This window comes from Solanum tuberosum, unplaced genomic scaffold (assembly GCF_000226075.1).
Source record: "Solanum tuberosum cultivar DM 1-3 516 R44 unplaced genomic scaffold, SolTub_3.0 scf00023, whole genome shotgun sequence".
Classification (NCBI taxonomy): Eukaryota; Viridiplantae; Streptophyta; class Magnoliopsida; order Solanales; family Solanaceae; genus Solanum; species Solanum tuberosum.
This window is the reverse complement of record NW_006238949.1, coordinates 2,538,172-2,561,765: the sequence shown is the minus strand read 5'-3', so window position 1 is coordinate 2,561,765 and position 23,594 is coordinate 2,538,172. Positions and strand designations below refer to the sequence as shown.

The 23,594-nt window shown below is 36.1% G+C and overlaps 1 protein-coding gene across 3 annotated transcripts; it reads left to right on the top strand.

Annotated features, from left to right (window-relative positions):
• The first annotated feature begins 4,336 nt into the window (after nt 1–4,336).
• On the top strand, nt 4,337–22,443 carry LOC107059520 (uncharacterized). 3 transcript variants are annotated; one of them, XM_015306090.1, is made up of 8 exons: nt 4,337–4,747; nt 20,416–20,682; nt 20,767–21,017; nt 21,100–21,311; nt 21,398–21,490; nt 21,573–21,674; nt 21,775–22,125; nt 22,207–22,443. In XM_015306090.1, the coding sequence occupies exons 4-8, from the start codon at nt 21,294–21,296 to the stop codon at nt 22,294–22,296; spliced, it is 654 nt and encodes a 217-aa protein (XP_015161576.1). In that variant the 5' UTR covers nt 4,337–4,747; nt 20,416–20,682; nt 20,767–21,017; nt 21,100–21,293; the 3' UTR covers nt 22,297–22,443. The 3 variants fall into 3 exon arrangements, 2 of the variants coding, with proteins under 2 accessions (XP_015161576.1, XP_015161577.1); XR_001472708.1 differs by lacking the exon at nt 4,337–4,747 and adding an exon at nt 18,985–20,116; XM_015306091.1 differs by lacking the exons at nt 4,337–4,747; nt 20,416–20,682; nt 20,767–21,017 and having other exon boundaries at nt 21,029–21,311.
• Nucleotides 22,444–23,594: the final 1,151 nt, after the last annotated feature.

The following is a 23,594-nucleotide window of genomic DNA, read 5'->3' as shown; positions in this document are numbered from 1 at the left end:
TGCAGTAATGATGCTAAAACGTGGAAGGCATCACATCACCTTCAAAGCTAGTTTAAACCAACGCTAATCATATAAGAAACATGGTTCCTCACCTATATGAGAAGTCTATGCCAAGTATCATATGAACATAACTAACTGATACATAATACGGGTTGTTACATCTAAATTGGTATCTAATATCTTTGACACTTCGATACACAAATGGTTAACATGAGAAACAACGGTGCCAGACCAATAGCTCCCATCAATGAGCCAGAAGGGGAGCCCGTATCAAGAGAATGTGGCTGAGGCAGGGGTAAAGAAAGAGGAAGGGGCATAGGGTGAAGAAGGGTAGCACCCACCAGGGATGAAGCCCAAGCTAAGAATGTATCTAGGGAAGAGGCTCCTCCCGCACCCCATGACGGGGTAGTAAAGAATGTGTAAATTCAGATGGAAGAGGATGTTGAACAAGACGAGGATGCATAAGATGGGACTACATGACTTCCTATTTTGGATCTAGATATAGCTCATCAGATTTTGATTTTTCTGGGTGGGTTGGTTCAAGCTAATCAACCTCCAGTCATCCGTCCATTATTGCTAAAGTCCCTAAGATTGATGGGGTGTTGGGTACTTATACCTTCCTCTATCCACTTTCGGGCCATGTTGTGACTGGCAGTGAGCACGAGTGCTGACCAAGTTTTTGAAGTGAAAGTCGTCAGTGTTCCATGATTCTTAAAGTGAGGATTCCGATGACTTCATCCTAGATTTCTATGATAGACTTTACAAGTTGGGCATTGTGCACCAACATGGAGTTGAGTTCGTGACCTTTCAGCTTCAAGGTAAAGCTAACTAGTGGTGGAGAGCCTTTGTGGAATGCTAATCGCAAGTCTTCTCTCCACTTACCTGGGTTCAGTTAAATTCCCTGTTTCTGGAGAATTATGTGCCTCAGACATTAAGGGACCACAAGTAGGATGAGTTCATGGCCTTGGGGTAGGGTGGTATGAATGTAGATGGTTATGAAGTTAAGTTCCATGCCTTGTCCAGATATGCGACGCAGTTGGTGACTACAGAAGAAGAAAGGATTCGTTTGTTTGTCATGGTATTGAATCTCGAGTTGCATGTATTGTCTATTCACATTATCTCTACAAGTAAAAGCTTTAATGAAGTGACAGACTTTGTGAAGAAGGTAGAAGGAGTTCGATGGGATAGGTAGGCTAAGGCTTTTGCTAAGAGACCCAAGAATATAGGTAACTTTAATGGCTCCTACTCCAGAGGTTTAGGTAGGTCGTCAATTATAGCTCATCCAATTCAGTCAATTATGCCCTCTTCTATAGGTGGTTACACAAGAACTATGCAATTGATTCCTCCTCAGGATGGCTATTATTTTGCACAAAGAAACAGGTAGTCTCTTGACCGCTATTGTTACAATTATGGAGAACTAGGACACATTAGGAGAGATACTCTTAATCCACGCATGACTGAACCCGTATAGGAGCAGAATAGAGAAGTGTACCGTCGGGTGGAGGTAATAATGGCAGAGGTTGTCCACAATGTGGGCAAGGAGAAAATCAAAGAGGTCGTAAGAATGGGGAAATGGTGATGCAGGTAAGGGAGCATTGCAGCTAGACAGAGAGGTTGCCCGCCAGGATAATACAACTCAGTTTTATGCCATTACAGGCAAGACGGAGGCTAAGGCGTCTGATGTAGGGATCATATGTACTATTCTTTTCTTTGACCAAATGACTACTATTTTGTTTGATTTGAGTTCTACTTACTCTTATTCATTAGTATTGTTTGCCTTTAGATTTGATGCTATTTGTAATGTTCTTGATGCCCCTATCCATGTTTCTACCCTGATTGGAGAGTCTATCATAGTCACCCATGTCGATCGTGCTTGTTCTGTCCTGTTTATAGGTTTTCAGACTTGGACTGAATTGGTTATTTCGGATATGACTGACTTTTAAGTAATATTAGGCATGAATTAGTTGTCCCCCCCTATTATGTTATGCTTAATTGTAATGCTAAGGTTGTGACTCTAGAGATCACGGGTAGGGAAAAATTAGAGTGGGAATGGGTGTAGAAGCCTAAGCCAGCTAAGATCATGTCTCTCATTTGGGCTAGGAAACTAGTGTGTCAGGGTTGTTTGGTATGTTTAGCTCATATCCGAGATGTCGATGTAGAGTCCCCCTCTATTGAGTCTATTTTTGTAATGTCTAAGTTTAAGGGAGTGTTTCCTACTGATTTACTTGGTATGCCTCCAAATAGAGATATATATTTTTGTATTGACTTGGAGTCGGATACTTGCCTAATCTCTATCCCTCCTTATCGCATGGCTCCAACAGAGTTATTAGAGCTTAAGATCCAGATCCAAAAGCTCCTTGATAAGAGTTTCATCCGTGTAAGTGCTTCCCCATGGGGTGCTCCTGTCTTGTTTGTTAGGAAGAAGGATGGTAGTATGAGGATGTGCATAGACTACCGATGGTTAAATAGAGTCACCATTCAAAATAAGTACCCATTGCCTCGTCTAGATGATCTCTTTGACCAATTGCAGGGTGCATCAGTATTCTCAAAAAATGATTTAAGGTCTGGATAGCATCAGTTAAAGATTATGCCTGAGTATGTACCCAAGATGGTGTTGAGGACTCTGTATGGGCACTATGAGTTCTTTATGATGTCGTTTGGGTTGACTAATGCACCTGCAACCTTCATGAGTTTGATGAATGGTGTGTTCAAACAATTCTTGGATTCCTTTGTAATGTCTTGATTGATGACATTTTGGTTTATTCAAGGAGTGAGGAGGAGAATGTAGACCATCTTCGTAATTTTTTAGGTGTCCTTGGGAAACAGAAATTGTATGTAATATTTTCCAAGTGTGAATTCTTTTTGTCCTCTGTTGACTTTTTGGGGCATGTAGTTTCAAAAATAGTGTTAATGGTAGATCCTCAAAAGATTGAAGAAGTGAAGAATTGGGTCTGGCCTAGTTCTGTCACTAAGGTTAGTTTTGTGGGGCCATCCAGCTACTATTGCGGTTTGTGAAGAATTTTTCCTTTACTGCCATGCACTTGACAAGGATAACTCAAAATGAGGTGCCTTTTGAGTGGACTAACAAATGTAAAGAGCGCTTCCAAAAGCTAAAGATTCTTCTGACCATAACACCTATTCTGACATTGCTAGTGGAAGGTAAGGATTTCATTGTTTATTGTAATGCTTCACATTCGGGCTTGGGTGTTGTGTTGATGTAGGAAAAGAATGTTATAGCTTATGCCTCACGACAGTTGAAGATTCATCAGAGGACCTACCCGATGCGTGATTTGGAGTTAGTAGAGGTAGTGTTTGCTCTCAAGATTTGGCGACATTATCTCTATGGAGTCAAGTGTGAAATGTTCATTGATCATCGCAGTCTACAACACGTGTTCACTCAGAAAGACTTGAACTTGAGATAGAGAAGATGGATGGAGTTACTTAAAGATTATGTTGTCACCATTCAATATCATCCAGGCGCATTAAACCGAAAGATATTGAGTATAGGTAGTTTAAGTTGCTTGGGTGTGTCCAGGAGATCATTGACTTGTAGAGTTAAAGGGTGTGCCAGTTCCTTTAGGTTACCATGGATTCATCTAGAATCTTAGTCCATTTCCTTCGGACTTAGACCTTTTAGACTTTTTACTTTATGTTTAGTTTTTTGGGGATTATATCCCCTTATATTAGACCGTTAAGTTAGATGTTTTGGTACAATGACTTTTCGGTTATAGGGGTTGTTGACACCCAATTTTAACCCTCATTTCTTCTAATTCATTATTGTCGAGCTTCTAAACTAATAACATGTCAAATTATCCCTTTTTCACAACATTTTTTACTACTACGACTATTTATCCTTACTATTGTTATCGTTATGTCACAATTCTATAATTACTACTAAATTTGTACGTTTTACTCTTAAAATTGTATTTTCACCGTTTACACCTTCTTTTCTTAAAAATTAATTGTTATAGCTTTATTTCATCTTTCGTACTTATTAAATTAATTACAAGTCCTTATTTTGTAAATTTGTAATATTGATATTTTTTGTATGTAAATTATTAGTTGTCATCTTTTAACATATTTTGTACTAGTTATTAAGCTAGATGCCCAAATTTATATAAAGAAAGAAAGGAAAAGGCCAAGAAGTCCAGCCTAAACCCACCATCCCAGCCCATATTTTATACTAAAATCTCTCCAAAAATAACACAAACAAAGGCCCACACCCGTGTCTTATTCATCAGCAAAATGCCAAAACGAATTAGGTCATTTTTGTTTCATCAATTCATCGCTCTTTCTGCTTCAAATGGCTAAAGATCCAGGTATCTTTACCCTTGGACAAAGGCTACTCTCCATTTTCGTAAAAGCTTCAATAACTCCATCATCTCTCCTTAGTTCTCTCTCTTTGTGACAGATTCATACAAGAAGGGGCCAAAAGATTTCTGATATTTCGATTTGCTAAAGAGAAGAGGTTTGATTCATAATTCAAATGACTATTTACTCCTTTGAATCCCACCCGAATTGCAATAAGAGGAACCCTAGTTCGTCACTTTAAATAACATCTCTTACATCCATTTTTTACCAAGCTTTTCTTCCCCCGATATCACCTTGAACCACTGCTTTCTGCACTCAAAAATTATCTTTTGTACTCTTTCTATATCGGCTATAAACTCTGGTTTCGAGCTTACTCGAGTTTGTCGTTATACGTACGCCTTAGACCAAAGCACCTATGTTCACTGCTCAGCAATAGGTAACACTCGCCCATTTCGTCCTCTGTTTTTTCACTGCGGTATAAGTTCTATGTATACCTTAAGAGATTTATATGTCAAGATTAAATTTTTCTTATTTTGGATACACTTATAGTAGTGTTAAAAATGTGATCGCGTTTCTCTCCCATATATTTAGAAATATTATCCAGGTGCTCATTTTCTTGTATATTTTTAATTAAAAAATGAGATTAAATATTCTTATAAAAAGCATCTTAGTGTATAAAATATTTTACAATAGGAGGGTTAGAAAAGAAACTGTAGCTAAGAAATGTGATTCAAATAATCTATCTAGTGTAAGAGTTGATTAATTAATACTCAAAGTCCATTTTGGGCATTTAGGGGCTTATTTACATGAATTAGGTGATTTGCAGCCCATGAGAATTTTGGTGATATAGCTTTCGGATGATTTCTTTGCGAACCTTTAAGGAACCCTCCCTAGGGAGTTAGGGGAGCAATACATACACTCTCACAATTTTTATAGTGCACTTTGGGCAGTTAAGCCTCAATTACAGGAATCAGACGATTTTCTTAGTTTTTCATGTGTGTTAGCCCATAATTGTTTTGATGATTTGGCTTTCGAACATTGCGAAACCTTTATGGAACCTTCCCTAGGGAGCAGTACATATAGTCTCACAATTTTCAGTCCATTTATATTATTTAGGAGCCAATTTATAGGAATTAGGCAAGTTTTTCAGTTTTTCGTGTGTGTTAGCCCATGAATATTTTTGTGATATCACTTTCAGACAATATTTTTAGCAAAACATTTATGGAACCCTTTGTAGGAAGTTGGGGAAGCCGTACGTATAGTCTCACAATGTTGAGAGTCCATTTTATGCATTTAGGGGCTAATTTACAAGAATTAGGCAAATTTTTTTAGATTTTCGTGTATTAGCCATGAATATTTTTCTGATATGGCTTGGATGATTTCTTTACGAAACCCTCTGTAGGGAGTTAGAGGAGCAGTATATACAATCTCATAATTTTTAGAGGTCATTTTTGGTATTGAAGGCTAATTTACATGAATTAAGCGATTTGCTCATTTTTTTGTGTCTGTGTTAGACAATGAATATTTTTGTGATATGGCTTTCAGATGATTTCTTTGCAAAACATTTAAGGATTTCTCCATAAGGAGTTGGGGGGGGGGGGAGTACGTATAGTTTTATATATTTTAAATCCATTTTCAATATTTAGGAGACCAATTATAGAAAATAGGCAATTTTCTTAGTTTTTTTTGTATGTTAGCCCATGAATATTTTGGTGGTATGTCTTCTGGAGGATTTCTGTACGAAACCCTCTATAGAGCGTTGGAGGAGCAGTACATACATTCTAATAATTTTTAGAGTCAATTTTTGGCATTTAAGGACCAATGTAAGGGAATTAAGCAAATTTCTTAGTTTTTCGTGTGTGGTAGACCATGAATATTTTGATGATATGACTTTCAGACAAGTACTTTTCAAAACTTTTATGGAACTCTCCATAGGGAGTTGGGGCAGCAGTATGTACATTCTCACATTTTAAATCAATTTTTGAAATTTAGGAGGCCAATTAAATGAATTAAATGATTTTTTTAGCTTTTAGTGTGTGTTAGCCCATAAATATTTTGGAGATATGGCTTTCAGACAATTTCTCTGCGACACCTTTACAGAACCCTCTGTAGGGAGTTGGGGGAGCAGTACGTAGAATCTAATAATTCTTAGACTTTATATTGGGCATTTAGGGGCTAATTTAAAATAATTAGGTTATTTTCTCTATTTATCATGTGTGTTAACCCATGGATATTTTGGTGATATTGCTTTCGTACAATTTCTTTGTGAAACCTTTACGCAACTCTTTGCAAAGTTTTGGGGGAGCAATACGTATTGCCTTACAAATTTTAGAGTCTATTTTTGACATTTAGGGGCTAATTTACAGGAATTAAGCAGTTTTCTTAGTTTTTGGTGTGTGTTACCCCAAAAATATTTTTTTTAAAATAAAAGGCTTGAGACCAACTGTTTAAATAAGTCAAAATATTCTATTTAAAAATATTCAAATTAGACACGGGCAATTGAAACATGACTTAGATTGAATGGCTTAATGGAATAATTTGACAAGTTTAACAAGTTAATTATGTATTAAGCCAAAAAGAGACTCTATATAATTGATAAAGCAATGAAAAAAGGCATGTTACCAAACAAAGTCTTACACCACATGTCCAAATAAGCGCCCCAATACCAATATTATAAAATTACACAACAATGAAATATTGATATTGGTAATATATGAGAAATCGAAGTAAGAATATCAACTTGATGGTAAAAACTTTTACAGAATCCTCCATAAGGAGTTGGGGAAGTAATAAGTACAGTAGCATATATTTTAGAGTCCATTTTTGGCATTTGGGGCCAATTAAAAGGAATTAGCAAATTTTATCAATTTTTCGTGTGTGTTAGGCAATAAATATTTTGGTGACATGACTTCCAGATGATTTCTTTCAAAACTTTACAGAATCTGTTGTAGGGTGTTAGGGAAGCAGTACAGAATGTCTAACAAGTTTTATAGTCTGTTTTGGCCTTTTAGAGGCCAATGTATAGGAATTAGATGATTTTCTCAATTCTTCGTGTGTGATAGCCATGAATATTTTGGTGATATAGCTTCAGGACGTTGTCTTTGGGAAAATTTTATGGAACTCTTCGTAGGAAGTTGTGGGAGTAGTACGTATAGTCTCAAATTTCTTAGATTCCGTTTTGGGAATTTAGGGGCAAGTTTACACGAATTAGGTGATTTTTTTAGTTTTTCGTATGTGTTATCCGATTAATATTTTCGTATATGGCTTCTGGATGATTTATTAGTAAAAGAATTATGTAATCCTCCATAGGGATTTGGGAGAGCATACGTACAGTCTCACAATTTTTAGAGTTCATCTTGCACATTTAGGGGTCAATTTACATGAATTAGTAGATTTTCTAAGTTTTCATGTGTGTTAGCCCATGACTATTTTGGTGATATGGCTTCCGGACGATTTTTTTGTGAAACCTTTACGGAACCCTCCATGCGCAGTTGGTGGAGTAGTACGTACAGTCTCACAATTTTTAGAGTCCATTTTTGGCATTTAGGGGTAAATTACAAGAAGTAGACTATCTTCTCAATTTTTCATAAGTGTTAGCCCATTAATATTTTTGAGATATGGCTACCGGATGATTTCTTTGTGAAACCTTTACTAAATACTACATAGGGAGTTGGGTTAGAAGTACACACATTATCACAATTTTGAGAGTCCATTTTGGGCATTTAGAGGTCAATTTATAGGATGTAGGTGATTTTCTCAGTTTTCGTGGTTGTTAGCCATAAATATTTTGATGATATGACTTCCGGATGATTTCTTTCCGAAACCTTTACAGAACCCTTATCAAGGGATTGGGGGAGCAGTAGTACAGTCTCACAATTTAAGAGTGCATTTTTGTCATTTAGGGGCCAATTTATAAGAATTAGGCAATTTTCTCATATTTTTAATGTGTGTTAGTAAGCCCATGAACATTTTTTCATTAAATAACAGGCTTAATACCAACTTTTTAAACAAGTCAAAATATTCTATTTTGATATTCAAATTAGGCCTGTTCAATTAAAACATGACTTAGATTGAATGTCTAAATGTAAGATTTTGACAACTTCAACAAGTTAATTAAGTATTAAGCCGAAACAGAACCTCTATTTATTTGATAAAGCAATTGGGGTTGTTTATCGGACGAATCGAGAAGATAATTTCATTTAACTGTTTGGATTTTCGAATATCGGTTTTTAAATTTATTAATCTGCTAGTCCATCTATAAGATATTGGTCGGTTTGGTAATGGATTAGCATTATAAAACGGTTATCGGGTGGTGTATTGGTTAACCTCTAATTTTTATGATATCTTTTTTTCGATGAACGCACCTTACAAGAAGGATGACTTTTAACCAGTAACAAGATAGAGTGGATAAATTGATCCAAAATTTCTATTGGTTGTATCATTTTCATTGTCCATTTGAAGCATCTTTGTAAATGACTCGATAAATTGTTTCATACATTTCATGTACATATCCTCAATGCTTTTATAAGTTTTCTCACTTGCGCTCTATTCTTTAAATAAAAATAGATAGCAATAGAAAAGTAAATACGTTTTCATGGATTTATGGCTTTAGACTTTAAGATTTAGTACTAAGAAAAGAAAAATATATAATTACTGTTATATATTATGGTAAAATATGAAATGAGTCTACTATACCTAGAATAAAAATGTAAGTATTGTAATTCTTAACGGGTTAACGGTTTACTCAATAAAGAAATTGAATAATCTGTCCCCACATCGATAAGCCATTAATTATAAAATTGTAATCCATTCCCCAACCATTTATTCGATAACCCAATAGGAATAATCCATAAGCCAATTTTGTGGTTGGCTTATCGGTAACTATTCAGTTTTGAACACCCCTAAAAGCAAGGAAGGAAAGCATGATGCCAAACAAATTCTTACACCACATGTCCAAATAAGTGCATAAATCCAAGTATTATAATTCCAACACAATAATGAAAAATTGATATTGCTAATTTAAGAGAAAGCCAAGATAGAATATCAACTTGAAGGTACAAACTTTGTACTTTTCGAAAGGATATTATTTGCATGCATGTAGATGCTTTAGGCCAAAAAATGATGACGAGATATGCATGCACCTAATATTAAAAAAAAAGAAACTCAAGTAAGATATTTTAAATCCCTATATTATAATTCCCACACAATAACCCAGTAAAAGTTGTTTGCTAACCAAACGATCCCTTAGGTTTTTGGGCTCAATTTCAAGAAAGGAATTTACAATGTGGGTAAATCGAACACCGGTGACAAATAAAAAAAACTTATCTACAATCTGCATTTAGACAAGGTAGAGTTTCTCGAATTATGAAATTCATGCTTCTTTGTTCCCAAGGTTTAGTTATATAACACCCCATAATTTTTTTGAGCTAAGACTCGAACCATACTTCATTGTGGATAGGATTTACCGAGGAATTTAAAATTTCTTAAGTGTTAAGGTCACTAGATATAAAACCTTGAGTTCCAAAAAGAATTAAAGAGAATTCATTCAAGTCATTCCCAAGTTCTTTATGTTTTGGGTCAACTTCAAACGACCATTACTTTCAGTACAGGATGAGTAAGGTGGACCATAAGATATCAATGAAGTTTCATTGAACTATCTTCCAAACTCCACTGAGTTTGCTAAGTTTCGAGTTCGGATGAGTAAGATATGCATGTTTGAAGTTGAGTTGTCTAGTTAAGGAAAGTTACCCGGATTTAAGAGGGGTATTTTCGCCTTTTCCTTACCCTATCATATTTATTTCATTTTTTGTAGTTAATTTGGAGTCTAAACTTATTTGGTTTAGTTTACACAATCATAATTCACGCTAGGGTTTTGGAAAAAAGTTCAAGAAGAGAAAAGAGGAGAAAGGTCAAGATTTCGTCAAGTTCTTAAAGTTTCGTTGTGGATTTCACCAAGAATTTGATCCCTAAGAGGTATGTGAGTTCACATAAAATTGGGTTCATTCACCCACGTGCCAATCATGTTAATTTCAGCATAAAATTCATTCTAGAAAGTTGAAGGTTTGATGTTCTTGATTAGTGTTCTTGAATTTGCTTTCATTCTTGAATGAGGATGGGATTGATGAGTTCTTCATATAATCGTATCGATTTTAAGAGTTGTTTGTGAGTAGATTCTCATGTACATGTATTGGGTAATTGAATCTAAGGAGAATTTGAGAAAGGAAATTGATTCTAGACGAATTAGGGTCAGAAAATGAGATGAAAGATTCGTCAGAAGTCTGGGGAGGGGCTGGGGCGACGCGCCCTCCGATGCCCCAGAAGGTCTGGGGTGGCGCACCCCTGATGCACCAGAAGGTCTAGGGCGGCTCGCCAATAGTGGGGATGGCGCCTTGTGCCAGTTGTGCACCAGGGTCGCCTGCCCCCACCCATTTTCCGTTGTTTATCCCATCTAAGTCCTTCTAAAGTGTACTAACACTTCCTATTGATTCTAAATACTCTAAACTACTTCTAAACATCTAGAAATCATTCATCACATGAATCATAACATTGAATTCATAATTCAAATTCAAGGTAGTGCTAAAAGTTCAGTCTTGAGAGTTCTTTCAAATGTTTTGATTAAGTCCCTTTGAATCTTTTTGAGGAGTCTTCTACAATTTCTAATAACTTATTTCAAGACTCGAGCAAGTGTGTATAAGAATGATAAAAATGTATTCATGAGTCTACTTTATGATCACGAGATCCTTCATATCAGGAACCATAACTCTTGAATTCATAATTCAAATTCAAGTGAGTTAAGAGTAATGTTCAAGAAACTCTTTGAGTTCAATTGTGAATCCTTTGAGATCAACTATCGATTTTAGCAAAGCTTTGAGTAAGTAAGTATGAGAATGAGAAGAGTAGTATACATGAGTTCCAGATTTTTATGCAGGGTCTTGAGTCGAGTCGTTCATGCCCATAAATTCCGCATGAACTCCATCAGTTAGTATCTTTGAGAGAAGTAGTATCTTCAAGTTCTAAGCATTGAGTATTGAGTTCCTAACCCTTTGAAATTATATTCCTAATCAGGGGACTATTACATGCTACTTATTGAAGGTCCTTGAGTTGAATTGGTCATGCCCATAATTCTGCATGAACCCTATTTTCAGATGTCTTTTGCAAACCTTTTTAAAATTTGTTTTAAGACCTGAGCAAATGAGATTGAGAAAGAGTAGCGTTGATTTCATTTTTTTAAATCAATATCTGGGAACTAAGTATTCCCACGAGTAAATTTTTCACATTTAAAAGAGGAGGAAACTAAGATTTCCAAAAGAGTTTTGAACAGTTTCAGTAACATCTCCTTTAAGAGAATGATTTTGAGTAATAATCTCAAAACACAGAAAGATTTATGTTTTTAAACATATGAGCTGAGTATATTTTTGGGAATAGTATTGAACACTGTTATAGTCCCCTGATATGGATTTGATTAAGGGGCGTTGTAGTGTGAAATCGAATGTTTTCTTCCTACGACCTATGATACTGGTTCGTTAAGAGAGAACCTGCAATCTCTGGAGTTTGAAGTACTCAAAGACTTAGTTATTTTTTGCTTAACATTTCACTGAATTCAGATACATTAAATACACACTGAAACAAAGAAAGTAACTGCCCACTGCCTACTACAACTGAATGAGAAAGTGGAGGAATAACCTCCTTACTACAATAACTACTACACAAAATGAAAACATAAATACTTAAAAGCTGTAGTAATCTACTGCGAACAACTAAATAACTTTTAAGCTAAAGTAATCTACTTTCTAATTTCCTTAAATCTCCCATGTGTAAACCGTTGGTAGACTAAAGGGGTACTAACATTACTCCCCCCTTTCAAACCATGCTTGTCCTAAAGCGGGAAGTGTGGAAATCATTGTTGCATAGAAGAAACAATTTCCCATGATGCCTCAGCTGGAAAAGTATGCTGCCAATGTATCAAGACTTCAGGTACATTACGAACAACCCGATGTTCAAGCACAGTTATAGGATGGGGTGAGGGAGCTTCTGGCAAAATTGAATGAAGAGTAGCAGCTGCTGGAAAGTCTCTTTCATGAAAAAGCTTCAATTTAGAGACATGAAAAACTAGATGAAGTTTTATACCTGGTGGAAACTCTAATTTATAAGCCACAGGCCCAATACGCTGCTCAATTTTGTAAGGACCATAAAACTTGGGCAACAATTTCTGGTGACGATGAGTACCCACAGAAAGCTGTTTATATGGTTGTAGCTTCAACAAAACTCTATCCCCCACCTGAAACTCAACATGTCGAAGTTTGGAATCAAAAGTAACCTTCATTCTCTGTTGAGCATGCAATAAATTCTGTCTTAAGGACTGCAGAATTTGATCCCAAGTACGTAACGCTATATCCACTTCATCCAGTTTGGAAATTCCACGGGAATAAGGCAAAAGACGTGGCGGAGGAGCCCATACACCACTTCAAAGGGTGTCATTTTGAAGGTTGAATGAAATCAGGTGTTGTATGAATATTCTGCCCAGGACAACTAGTCCATCCATTTGGTAGGATGTGCACTGGTAAAGCACCTCAAGTACATCCCCACAGTTCGGTTGACAACTTCAGTTTGGCCATCAGATTGAGGGTGATACGCTGAACTAAAACACAACTTGGTACCACTCAGGCGAAAGAGTTCTCTCCAAAAAGCACTTGTGAAAGTTACATCCCGATCACTAACCATGCTTACTGGTAAGCCATGTAATTTGAAAGTATTGTCAAAGAAGAGTCGGGCAATACTTACTGCAGAGTATGGATGAGCAGGTGACAATAAGTGGAAATATTTAGAGAAACGATCTACCACTACTAAGATTACATTTTTCCCACGTGAAGTAGGTAAGCCTTCCACAAAATCCAATGAAATATCTGACCATATTTGCTCCAGAACTGATAAAGGCTGAAGAAGACCAGCAGGTTGCAAAGTTTCTGTTTTATGTCGCTGGCAAACATCACAAGCACGAGCAAAGTTGCGAATATGACACTTCTTACCTGTCCAATGGAAATCCCTTGTAATTCGAAAAAGTGATATTTGGTACCCCTCATGTCCCTGGTTATGCAAGGCAGTCATGACTGTCTGAATGGAAGGAGAGTTTGATGCCAAGAATGTTCGGTGTTTATACAGAAGCATCCCATTCTTGACGCTCCACTGATCTGATGCAGTACCATCATGGACAACAGATATTAACTGCTGGACATCAGGAGAGTTTTGTTGTTCATTTCTGATGTCATCAAAAAGGCTTAATTGAGGCATGGAAATGGCAAGAAGCATAGCTTCATCATTATCTCGATGGGATAAGGCATCAGCGACAATGCTTAAATGACCAGCCTTGTATTCAACCGAAAATGAGTAACCCAAAATCTTGGCCAACCAATGTTGTTGCAGAGGAGTTAGTGCCTTTTGTTCCAATAAAACCTTCAAACTGTAGTGATCAGTACGAACTATGAAGTGTTGCCCCCATAAATAAGAACGCCAATGCAGAATAGCTTTCACTAGACCTATCAATTCTTTTTCATAAGCGGGCAGTGGCTGGTGTCTTCTTGCCAATACTCTGCTAAAAAAGGCAATGGGTTGTTTATTCTGCAATAAAACAGCCCCAATACCCAGATCTGAAGCATCACATTCAATAATAAAAGGTTGAGAAAAATCTGGAAGTGCCAATACAGGTGTAGTTGTCATAGCAACCTTGAGTTTTTCGAAAGCTTGTGTTGATTGATCTGTCCATATAAATGAATTCTTGCGGAGCATGGCTGTTAATGCTTCAGCTATGGATCCATAATTTTCCACAAACTTACAATAATATCCTGTGAGTCCTAGGAAACGTCAAGCTTGTGTTGATTGATCTGTCCATATAAATGAATTCTTGCGGAGCATGGCTGTTAATGGTTCAGCTATGGATCCATAATTTTCCACAAACTTGCGATAATATCCTGTGAGGCCTAGGAAACCTCGCAACCCCTTAAGAGTTGTAGGTTTGGACCATTCAGTCATGGCTGAAATTTTGCTGGAATCTGCAGAAACTCCATCAGCAGTGATGAGGTGGCCCAAATAAACAATTTCAGTTTGGGAAAATGAACACTTTGATTGCTTCAGAAAAAGATGATGATCGGAGAGTAACTTGAAGACAAGTCGCAGATGATACATATGTTCGACCCTAGTGCGACTATATACACAAGAATATCATCAAAAAACACCAAAATAAAGTTTCTCAAGTGAAGATGAAATACCTCATTCATTAATGATTGAAAGGTAGGTGGAGCGTTGGTTAAGCCAAAGGGCATAGCCAAAAACTCAAAATGTCCATGGTGAGTACGAAAACCAGTTTTGTCCACATCATCCTCTTTCATCCGAACTTGATAATAACCTTGGCGTAAGTCTAATTTAGAGAAATATTTAGCCCCAAACAATTCCTTCAACAATTCTTCAATTACTGGAATAGGAAATTTATCTTTGATTGTTTTTGCATTCAACTCACGATAATCAATGCACATATGCCAAGAACTATCAGATTTAGGAACAAGAAGCACCGGGGAAGAGAATGGAGACTGACTTGGCCGAATTATTCCCCGCTTCAACATCTCTGAACATTGTCTTCCAATTTCATCCTTTTGATTATGTGGATATCTATATGGTTGAACTACAACAGGTTTTGTTCCTGGTTCCAGAACAATTTTGTGGTCACAATCACGTTTAGCAGGGAGCCCTACTGGTTCATTAAAGAGGCAAGCAAAATCTTTCAAAATGATTTGCAATTCTTCCTGATTATCTTTGTCAGCCAGCATAACATGAGTTGTTGCTCCTTGAGTTGGATCAGGAGACTTAACACCTTGTAACTCCACTTGTTTTCCATTTTTGAAGAATGACATTCACATATCTGTAAAATCCCACAGTATGGGTCCTAAAGTTTTAAGACAATTCACACCTAGAACCACATCAAATCCACTTAGATTGAGGACATATAAATCAATATGGAAACCATAATTACCAAACCATATTGAAACTCCTTTGCATTGTCCCGAACTTCTGACCCGTTCTCCATTTGCCACAACTATTCGTAGCCCTTCTCGCCTCTCAACTTGAAGATTGAATTGTGACACAATTTTAGAGTTCACAAAGTTGTGAGTACTTCCAGAATCGACTAATGACACTACTGGATTCCCTGCCAGTTGGCCTTGTAACCGCATATTTTGTGGAGTTGTGACACCATCACAGTTGAAGCAGAGACCCTTAAGTCTCCTTTCATCCATCTCAGATCTAGTCAATTTCCTTATAAATCTGGTGCGTTGTGGAGGTGAGAAATATGATGTTTTGGATCTGCGACCATCTAACAGTTGCGAACGAAAAGGTTGTCCCCTACTTTCATAAAGCCGGGATAAACTCATCGCCGTAGCCAAATCTAGAGGATTATGCAACTCAACCTCAATTGCTATTTAATCCACAAGACCACTAATATAAAGTTCTATCTTTTGCAATTGTGTGAGTGTATCAGCCCAGCAAACTAACTGCTCAAACTTTTCTTGGTAATTTGCCACGGACCCAATCTGGCGCAACTTAGCCAATTCTCCTAACTTCTGACTTCTGATTGGTGGCCCAAAACAAAGGTTACAATAACGTTTGAACTCATCCCAAGACGGTTCCAGCAGATCTGTTTCTAGTTGAAGAAACCAAAGTTGTGCATTCCCCTCTAAATGAAAAGAAGCAAGACTAACTTTTTCTTCATCTAGAGTCTGTTGGTGTCGAAAAAAGTGATCACATCTGTTCATCCATCCCAAAAGGTCCCCTTGGCCACTAAACTGTGGAAAATCTAACTTTGTATACCTAGGAATGAAGGAACTTCCTCTTGCATCTGATTTTGACCCTTCTGCCACTCCACTTTTACCCTTCCAGCCCTGATTCTGACTGGTAGGATCAGTTGATTCAGAATCAACCTTCGAATTCGCTAGATCCTTTGTGAGTGCATCTAAGCGAGCATTTATTGCTTCCTATCTCTCTATATTGGCTGCACGTTCTTCTTGAAATAAGTTCACCAATTGTGCCAGTTGATGTTGAATTTGATCTCCCATAACAACTTGGTATCTCCCATAACAACCTGGTTGATACCAAGTTGTTATAGTCCCGTGAGATGGATCTGGTTATGGGGCGTTGTAGTGTGAAATCGAATGTTTTCTTCCTACGACCTATGATGCTGGTTCGTTAAGAGAGAACCTGCAATCTCTTGAGTTTGAAGTACTCAATGACGTAGTAATTTTCTGCTTAACATTTCACTGAATTCAAATACATTAAATACACACTGAAACATAGAAAGTAACTGCCCACTACCTACTACAACTGAATGAGAAAGTGGATGAATAACCTCCTTACTGCAATAACTGCTACATAGAAAATGAAAACATAAATACTTAAAAGCTGTAGTAATCTACTGCAAACAACTAAGTAACTTATAAGCTAAAGTAATCTACTTTCTAATTTCCTTAAATCTCCCATGTGTAAACTGTTGGTAGACTAAAGGGGTGCTAACAAACACCGATATATGGACGAGTTTAGATAACTCAAGATTCCATAAACTATGTAGCCTACATGGGTAGAAAGGGTCATACTTTTCACATGATTCCTTAATGCTTTTTAGCATATAATAGTGGATCCACTTAGTAGAGGATTTCTATACCCCGACAAAGTATAAGAGAGTTCTAGCAGCGTGGGCGATACGATGTATAATCATATAGCTCAGAGTGATTGTTGTCTGTTAAAGAATCTCCCACAGAGTTATATTGTATTTTTATGTACAAATTTAGTTATTATTGTATTCTTCAATACATTGAGTTGCTATATACTGATTGAAAAGCTTTCCATATATTGCATCATTTATTCCTACTTTATATTGAGTTGAGTTGAGTATCTAATCTTTGAGTTGAGTATCATATTCTCTAGTTGAGTTGAACTACGTTTCCTTGAGTTGAGTTCAACTATGTTTCTTGAGTTTAGTTTAGTTGAGTGAGTTGAGAAAAGGAAAGTATGTTTTCTTTTTATCAAGTTCGAGCTTATGTTTATCTTTTAGAATTCCCCTTACATGCTCGTACATTCCATGTACTGAGCCATTTGACCTGCATCATTTCATGATGCAGATACAAGTATCACTACAAAAAAACTGCTAAATTGTGGCAGTTAATTTATAGGGGTCATAACAAACCCCTACTACACATTCAATTTGTGGCATTTGTGCTAACCTCTACAAAATAATTCATTTTATGGCGGTTTTAGTGTGGAGTTTGCAAAAGACCTCCTCTATAAATTCAATTTGTGGTGTTTGTGCCAACCTCCACAAAATAATTCTTTTTATGGTGGTTTAAGTGTGGAGGTTGTAAAAGACCCCCACTATAAATTCAATTTGTAGCATGTGTTTCAACCTCCCCAAAATTATTCTTGTTATGACGATATTTTTGTGGGGGTTTTTGCACTACAAAAGAACAGAACGAGCTTGGAGATTTATTTCACATATAACGGCGGTTTATAATTAACAATCATAATTTTTTTGCACTTGATAATGACTTATCTAATTTGTATTACGGTGATTTCAAATCGACATAAAATGTATATTTTATGTAATATTATCTCTGTATGAAATAATATTTCAACAAATTCAACTCTAAGCAATCAACAATCATGTAGTCAGACATTTAGATCCTATTTTGCACTTTTTATGAAATCATTAAGCATTCATAATAATTTTAACACTTTAGCCTCATTTGTATTCATTAAGATTAAGACGTCTGAATCTGAATGCACATCTGAATGATTAAGATCTTGTAGTTTGTTTTTAAATATTTGAATGTATATAATTTATTATTAATATATACACAATAAAATTATAATTCAAATAAAAGAGTAGTTAATCATTACATTAATACTTGCTTGGTTTGGATAAATTTATTGATTTTGTATTTAAGAATGCGGCTGTGGAAGATACAATCAGATGTCCGTGTCCCATGTGTTGTTTTGGGAAGTGGAAAACTAGAGAGGAAGTGCGGGATCATTTGGCTTGCAAGCCATTCCTTCAAAATTATGTTATTTGGAATATTCATGGTGAGAAAAAGCTATTAGAGTCTTCTGGAGATAGAGTTGTTGTGCAAGAGACGTTTCATCCAAAAAATTCAATAGAAATAATGATTAATGACGCATTTGGGCAGTATAGGCAGCAAACGGCTGATGTTTATTCAATATAAGCTTGTTAGAGTATTTAATTGTAATCTCATCTATGTCATCTCTTATTTCCATCATGGACGTGGAGTGCTAGATCACTATAGATCCCATACAAAAAAAATGACCATCTTGCCTTGATGTTTGATTGAACGCCACTTTAGTCTATGATCATGCCCATCAAGTTTCTGGTAAGTCTCCTCACATAAACTGGTGTCATTCACACACCAGATTGTCTAGACATATGATGAAACTATTCACTAAATAGGGTCATAATAATAATCAGATTTCTATAATGGGGTTGTTGCTGAGATTGCAGCCACCAACATTATAGATGATGCTTGTAGAAGTTTCAGAGGCAAACATCATTACCTCTTCCACTGATCCTGAATTGGCAGAGGGAGAAATAGAGGAAGAAAGCAATGTTACAGTGCGACTTCACAAGTTGAATATCTATTGGTATTCTAGTTCTACTATCTATGAGTAATAGCAAATCAATTTCTTGTTTGCAGTTAGAGCTTCTCAAAGACATCGCGCGAGTATAGGGATAACACAACTTGCTTTTACTTCTCGATGCATAATAGGAGAAAATGAATCTGGACCTTAGATACAGAAGAAAATTAAATCAACCTAGAGATACTGTATAGTAGGGATCGAAGAACATTGAAGCAGATTGCAAAGTTGATTCAGAGAAAGCATGACGATAAATGAGGTAACACCTCTTGATCATAATCATCCAGTACTTTATCTACAACCTTCTGATGCTCCAGGCACCGTTTTAGTAGCAATCAAACTCACAGGACTAGAAAACTATGACTTGTGGAGTAGATCGATGAAATTATCCTGAAAGGTAAACTAGATTTTGTTGAAGGAACCTGCATCAAAATTAATTACAAGGGAGATTTAGCAGAACAATGGGAAAAATGCAATGCGATAGTGCTTTCATAGATTGGAAGCACAGTTGCAAACAAATAGATACCAGTAACTGTGTATGCAACAAGTGCTAAGACGATCTGGCTAGACTTCACAGAGATATTTGATAGAACAAATTTAACATGAATCTACAATCTCTAGACAGAAATTGCGACCTTAAGACAAGGAACAGACGCGGTGACTACATACTATTCGAGGATGAAGGATCTATGGGATGAGGTTGATGTATCAGTGCCCTTACCAGCTTGTGATTACTCAGAATCAGCTCCTTACGTTGAACACCTGAAGTCACAACGCCTTTTACATATTAAGGGTAAATAAATTGTACTGAAGTATGTCTTACCAAACAAATTATTTCTATTTTTCTATTTAAATAATAGTAATAGTAAAAATAAAAGAGAGGAAAAAGTAAGAAAACTTCCATATTATTTTTTATTTCCCTCCCTTTTAACCTAGTAAATCATATTTGCGGTCTTAATCCCTCCATATTCCCACCTTCAGCGCCATATTCCCACCTTCCCCTCCATGTTTCCACTTTCCCCTGTTCTCCCCTTTTCTTGGTGAAAACTTCCCTTTCCAGAGCTATAAATTCCCAGATAGTTCCTTTGGGAGAGATGTTATTCAGATTATCGATCAACATAAGGTAAGATTTTTTGTTGTACTCAAATTCTTCTAAGTTTCTGATTTATCCTCATCGATATGATTGTTGGACAAACGTTTGTGCTTTGTAATTTGGATGTAAATGTGTATTTTATTTCATTCATTGTTAAGCTTTAGCAGTATTGAGACATAGTTATCAGTATTGAGACATATTGTAGTTTTCAATTCTCTGTGCATTATAGTACATTCTCTCTGCCAACTACTTGTTTATTACTGTATCATCTCATCATATTTCTTCATATTTGATTCACCTAGATCTCTTTTTTCTAAATGAATATGCAGCCATGCCAAAGGTGAAACGTTTCAAGAATCCACTAAAGGTTGCTAATGGACGTGCTTCATCATCAACTACTCCAGCGGCACAAGCTCTCCCAGATGCTTCAACAATTCCCTCGCAAGCTCATGAAGAACAAGCTCCAATTCTCCTACAAGAAGAACAAGCTTCAATTCCACCGCCACAAGAACAAGTTCACGTTCTGCCTTCTAATTCAAGTGTACCCCTTATGAACAAACGTATATATTCAAAATATTGGAATGTAGACACAAGAGGTATGCCTTATAGAATTTTTACTTCAAGCTATGGTATCTTAGTTTTTTTCCTTTTTGGTTGAGTAATTTGTTTTCTTGTTAAAGACTCAGAAAACTCTATCAAGCAAATTCATGTCAGGGCCAATGAGGTTAATAACCTAACTGTTGGAGAGCGCATTATTGTGAAATTTGATGACTATAACACAACATATGGTGAAGCACAAGGATTGCTCGCTGGATATTGTGGATCTTTGGCAATTGATTGTAATTTGTTTCCGATTAGTTTTGAGAGGTGGTCAGGACCATTAGGCATTCCTAAGAAGTACATGGAAGACTGCTTTAAAACAATATTGAAGGTACACGTGTTTTAAGATATATATTTACTTATTTCACCATGATTATAGTAGACGTGAGAAAACTAACTTTTATTTTTTTAAGCCTCGATTTCTTTTTGAGGTAAGAGAGTCCATAGCATACAGATATTGCAATGCTAGTATTTCAAAGAAGTGGGCTACACATAGACAAAGGTTGTGGAGTGAATATTTGACCCAGCCAAAAGCAAAAATGAGATTCTAAGTAATGTACCATCTGGTATAAATAAAGATCAATGGGCTAGTTTTGTTTCTTATCGTATGAAACCATCAACAATGGTAAGATTCAGGTTACGTTAATAAGTTTCATTTCGTTATAGTTAAATAAAGTTAAAAAATTTAAGTTGTACTTATTTTGTTGATAGGAGATTTGTAGAAGAAATAAGGAAATTCAGAAGATGCAAAAAATGCCACATACTGGTGGTTCAAAAGCTAACTCGAGAAGACGACATGAATTGGTATGCGCAATAACTTAATAATTTTGCTTTTTCTTTAGTTAAACAGTTTTAGGATAACTTTTTTATAACTTTTCTTTCTTAGTTTCTGGAAACTGGAAAAACTACCAGTCGGGCAAAAATGTTTATTGAAACTCATAAGAGAAGGAATGGATCATTTGTGAATGATGAAGCACGAACTATAGGGGTAAGTACAACAATGGTGCATTTTTTTATACATTAACTTCATTTTTACTATCTCAAAATTTGCATCTCAAGTCTTAATATTGATATCTATATGCTCGTAGAAGCAAATTGTACTGAATATGACTCAAGGCGACACCAATGAGACTGAAGTTTCCCCAAATGATACTATTGGGAAGATGTTAGGGGCAGAGCACTCTGGGAGAGTAAGATGTATGGGTATGGTAGCATCTCCTTCAAACACATTTTTGAATACCAAACGACGATTTAGTGAACTGAGCATTTCTTCGTCTAGCTATGGTGCATCGTCCACAAATTCTACCTATTTGCATCAAAAGGTCGTGCATTTGGAGTCCCAATTAGAAGGAACCTTGATTGCGTTGAAGGATTACATGATATCAAAGGATGGTGGAGTTCCTGAACAATTTTCTACTCTATTTTCTCCTCAGTCAGAAGTAAGATGTAAATATTGTTTATACTTCTTCTATTACAGTCAATTCTGATTAGTTTAGTAATATTGTACTTCATTATTTCAGCCTGCTGATTCGGAGAATGACCCTGTTTCACTGGTGGATATTAGGGGATCATCGATCAATAACAACACAAATCAGCAATCAACTGCTTAATATTTTATTTGTGGACTACTTTAGCTTTTTACGAATCTGAATTTTTAATGATTGTTTAGACTTGTTTTCCATACTTTAGTTTGACATCCGTACTTAAATTTATGACTTGCTATTTTGGGTATTTTAATAGTAATTTATTTATGATTTAACGTATGAAGCCTATGTTGATATCTGATGTGCTCTTTAATTGATGGGGCTGCGACAATTTGCTAAAGCCGATACTTTATTGCTGTCCAAATCTGAATTCTCTATGCAGATGTGATTTGTGGATTTTCAAAGCTCAAGCATCATATTATATCTAATAGCAGATGTTGATGATCGGAGGAGGTGTTTTCCTTGGTAATCTTGTTATACCCTAGATGTTGTCCATAGAGATCAAAAGCAAGATGAAATATCGAAATCTATTCATATTTGTAGAGAACCTGCACATTTGTGTAGCCTTAAAGAATTGCAGTTCAGTATTGAAATTAGATGGAGCAACGGAGAGGTTCAGTTGAAGATATTTATGGCATGGCTTATCCTTGTCCATTTTCTAGCTTGTTATAATTTTTATTTCTTCATTTGTACTAAGATATTCAGTTTGTCATGACAAGTTAGAGCAATTTACTATCTCTAATTAATTGAATCTGTGATTTATTATTTTTGCAAGTGTTTAAGTTCTCTTGAACATCTTGATCTTGCATACACAATCTCTTCTTCTTTCCTTATTATGCCATGTAAATTTAGAGTTTAAGTGGAAGTTTTTAAATAGAAAAAAAATAGAACTTAATCGAAAAGCTATATACTTTGGAATATCTGCATCAATTAGAGTAATAGCTTCCCTCTATCCATCAACTCATGAGCAATACAAAACTTTAAAAGGATGAAACAGAGGGACCTGCTCAAGGAATATGTTTCATATTTATAGTATAGATTCCAATTGCTTCAGATCGGGTCCAATCTCTCAGGTGTTACATCTTTATTATTAGCAAAAAATAAAAATAAATCAGACACAAATTATCTCTTCTTAAACACATCAGCTGGGCCAATTTTAAGAAGATTGTCCAATGCATTTAAGGGAGTAACAATATGTGCCTTCATTGAGTATATTGAGGCCCTTGGATCCTTTATTGATGCACGCAAAAGCAAAGAGTCAAGTTCATCCAACATGACTGAAAGATGATTTACCATTGCCACCCTTATCTGCATATTGTGTTACTGCTAGAACATTGACACGAAAAGATGATACAGGACCAAAACGTGTGCTATATATTCTGGCAATCTCCAAATTTAGGTTGAAGCAAGACTCCAAGGGCTAT

Bases quoted from the DNA above. Each gene is read 5' to 3' on its own strand.
- LOC107059520 (XM_015306090.1), top strand. The intron at 21,675-21,774 runs GTAAGTACAACA...ATATGCTCGTAG, and splicing joins ATGAAGCACGAACTATAGGG to AAGCAAATTGTACTGAATAT. The intron at 22,126-22,206 runs GTAAGATGTAAA...TCATTATTTCAG, and splicing joins TATTTTCTCCTCAGTCAGAA to CCTGCTGATTCGGAGAATGA.